Source organism: Trachymyrmex cornetzi, unplaced genomic scaffold, assembly GCF_001594075.2.
Source record: "Trachymyrmex cornetzi isolate Tcor2-1 unplaced genomic scaffold, Tcor1.1 scaffold693, whole genome shotgun sequence".
NCBI classification, from domain to species: domain Eukaryota; kingdom Metazoa; phylum Arthropoda; class Insecta; order Hymenoptera; family Formicidae; genus Trachymyrmex; species Trachymyrmex cornetzi.
The window spans coordinates 14,921-18,138 of NW_017300018.1; the positions used below are offsets into that span (position 1 = coordinate 14,921).

Genomic DNA, 3,218 nt, shown 5'->3' on the forward strand with positions numbered 1-3,218 from the left:
TATTTTGTATCGATACCCTGTTGCTAAGAGGAGTTACAGAATAACTTTGTCGTTACAGTGTCGGTGGCGCAAACGACGATCTTCGGTATGTAACGATAACGACAAAAGTTACAGAATAGGCCTACAGGGAGGCGACGTGCTGCTGCGCGCCGTCCGCGAGCTTGGACAAGGATTCCCTTTCCTGATTGGGCAAATTTACGAGGAGCGACAGATGTCACGAAGTCAAAATCCGTTTGACTTCGTACGCGCGCTTTAACAATTCCCATGCCTTGAAATAATTGTGCACCGTCGATTGCCAAAATCTTTATTTTGTTGGCTGCTTCGCTTTTCAACGCCGATTGCAAATATTGCAGCTTTTCAATATCGCATAAATCCGTCCGCGAGTCTATCATAGCAAAAGGAATTATTAAATGACAGTCAATTTTCGTATTTCCCATCGAACATTGGTAAAGATGTTTCAGATAATTTTATTCGGCGTTTTTTACAGCTGATGATTGATTCATGATTTATGTATCCCAACCTTTGGGGGTATGAATATATAACTTTCTCTTTCTTTGGTTGAACGCCTTTTTTATTCTCTTTATACAACAACTCGAAACATATCCGTTACATCCTATCTTTTAATACAACACAATAATAATAATACTCACACACCTCTCTCGCTCTTACCACACACACTCGATCTATCGATCTATCGATCTCTCGCTCTACACACCTTTAGCGCTCTACGACATCCTGCCCGCCTTGAAAGGCTTGACTTTCAAAAACAAAAAACAAACGAATACCAAAAAATATTTATTCTAATGGCAATACACTAATTCTCTGAATCGCTCGTTGAGTTAACCCTAACTGGGTTTTCAATTCCACCATCCGAACTAGTCCATCCTGTCCTTTAATGAGCTCGGTTATGCGACCCAATCTCCATTGAAGCGGGGGGGCGTTATCATCTCGTAGCAATACAAGAGCACCTATCTTAAGATTAGGATTTTCTTTACGTTCTTTCCATTTTTGTCTAACTTGTAAATTAGAAACATATTCTCTTGACCAACGCTTCCAGAAGCCTTGTATAATACTAGATAGTAGTTGAAAGCGCGATAAGCGATTTAGGTGTATCTGCTCAATATTGGGTTCTGGAATCGCCGTCAAGGGCGCGCCTACTAAAAAGTGCCCAGGCGTAAGTGCCGATAAATCTGAGGGATCCGTTGAGACTGGAGTTATTGGCCTCGAATTTAGTATAGCCTCAATTTGAGTAAATATTGTGGTCAATTCTTCAAATGTCAAACTATTCTGATTCATTACTGCCTTCATATGAGATTTAGCTGCCTTTACGGCTGATTCCCATATCCCTCCAACATGAGGGGAATATGGGGGTATGAATTTCCACCTAATTGATTGTTCAGCAGTAAACTCTAAAACCTCGTTCTTTAATTGTTCGCTTTGGATAAACCTTACCCACTCGTTCAGTTCATTTCTGGCCCCTATGAAATTGCGACCGTTATCTGAGTATAAGTGACTGCTTTTACCACGCCTTGCGACGAATCGTTTCAAAGTGTTAATAAATGCAACGGTTGACAAATCAGAAACGACTTCTAAATGAACAGCCTTAGTGGCTAAACACACAAATACAGCCAAGTATGCTTTGCCCGATTTATTACGCGATATCTTAATTGTAAACGGGCCGGCGTAATCAATACCCGTATGATTAAATGGACGTCCCGGATTTACCCGCACTGCTGGCAAATTACCCATAAGTTGACTTATATTTTTCGGAGATTTACGAAAACATAATATACATCGGCGTAATACACCACGAATTTTTCTGCGGGCCGATACAATCCAATAATTCTCGCGAATGATGGCACTCAATGTGTTGAGTTCTGCATGTAAATACTGATAATGTTTCTCGCGGATGAGCAATGTAGAAAAAGGACTATCGGAAGGAAGGATAATGGGAAATCGCTGATCATATGACAGTTCCGCATTCTTCAGACGGCCGCCAACTCGCAGGATTCCTTGCTCGTCTAAAAATGGATTTAGCGCTAAGATGCGACTACTTCTGGCTACACTCTTGAAATTTCCTTCCTTGCTCAACTCTTCAATTTCTTGAGAATATGCTTGACGCTGAACTATCTTGATTAACGCGATATTAGCTCTTCTCAATTCCTCTACCTTTAAGGGTCCACTACTTCGTTGCGTTGACTTTCCTGCGTTTTCCACGAATCTATAATATTAAGCTACCACCCGCCTCAATTTGGATAGTGATGAAAATTTGTCTAACAGGTTGCATCCTTCTTCATGCATCGTTACCAAGACCCTCTCTCGGGATCTTTCTTCTAATCCGTCTTGTCGTTCCATAATAAATTCCTGTGGCCATTGATCCGGGCTTGCTTGTAACCACGATGGTCCCGACCACCATATTTCTGAATAGGGTAATTCCCGAGGATCCATACCTCGAGACAGCATGTCAGCAGGGTTAGACTTTGTCCCTACATGACGCCATTCCTCTTGACGTGTTAAGCCTTGGATCTTTACCACCCGATTCGCTACAAAGACCTTATAATTGTTTGTCACCTCGAATCCAATGGATAACAATACTAGAGTCACTCCAATAGACATACTTGCTTATCGGGAATGTCATAACACTCCTTATTTTGTTAGTGAGTTTCGCCAGTAGTACTGCACTGCATCATTCCAATCTTGGGGTTGAGATAATCTTCATGGGCGCTATACGTGATTTAGACGTTAGTAATCGTACGGTTCTTTTTTCCGTTGTATCTATAGAACACAAATAAATACAGGCTCCATAAGCCACCTGCGACGCATCACAGAATCCATGCATTTCCATCTTGATGGCGTCCTTGATTACTACTTGACGTGGTACCTTATTTCTTCGATAACTTCCAGTCTTTCCTTGTAGGAATTCCACTTGAGCATAAATTCACTTGGTAATTTGTCATCCCAATTCACGCTTAATTTCCACAGGCTTCTCATGAATAGTTTGGCCTTTACTATGACTGGCCCTATGAGACCCAATGGATCGTAAATTTAAGCAATGACGGAAAGGATACCCCGTTTAGACTTACAAGCTTCTCTAACAAGGGAAGTTTCACAACTGTCTTGAACCGATTTGATTCTCCATGAAATATATTGTAAAACACGAAAATCTAAGAAACACGTATTTTTTTATACGGGCCCTAACGCATGTTTAAGGGGTGAAA

At 41.2% G+C, this 3,218-nt stretch overlaps 2 protein-coding genes across 2 annotated transcripts in view; both read right to left on the minus strand.

Moving 5' to 3' along the window:
• Positions 1 to 795: 795 nt before the first annotated feature.
• LOC108767569 (uncharacterized) lies at positions 796 to 2,616 on the minus strand. Its single transcript, XM_018517514.1, has 2 exons — positions 2,279 to 2,616; positions 796 to 2,221 (listed from the first exon to the last, which is right to left on the minus strand). Exons 1-2 carry the CDS (start codon positions 2,614 to 2,616, stop codon positions 796 to 798), a joined length of 1,764 nt encoding a protein of 587 aa, XP_018373016.1.
• A 38-nt stretch (positions 2,617 to 2,654) lies between these two features.
• LOC108767570 (uncharacterized) overlaps positions 2,655 to 3,218 on the minus strand; it is a 4,790-nt gene continuing 4,226 nt past the window's right edge. The window contains exons 4-5 of the mRNA XM_018517515.1: positions 2,882 to 3,020; positions 2,655 to 2,724 (exon numbers count right to left, since the gene is read on the minus strand). Of these exons, the coding sequence (XP_018373017.1) occupies positions 2,655 to 2,724; positions 2,882 to 3,020 (209 nt within the window). The remainder of the gene's footprint in view (positions 2,725 to 2,881; positions 3,021 to 3,218) is intronic.

Excerpts from the sequence above, each read along its gene's own strand:
- LOC108767569 (XM_018517514.1), bottom strand. The coding sequence starts at position 2,616 with ATGTCTATTGGAGTGACTCTAGTATTGTTATCCATTGGATTCGAGGTG. Across the intron at positions 2,222-2,278 it reads CATGAAGAAGGATGCAACCT|ATTCGTGGAAAACGCAGGAA; the intron begins GTTAGACAAATT and ends TTAATATTATAG.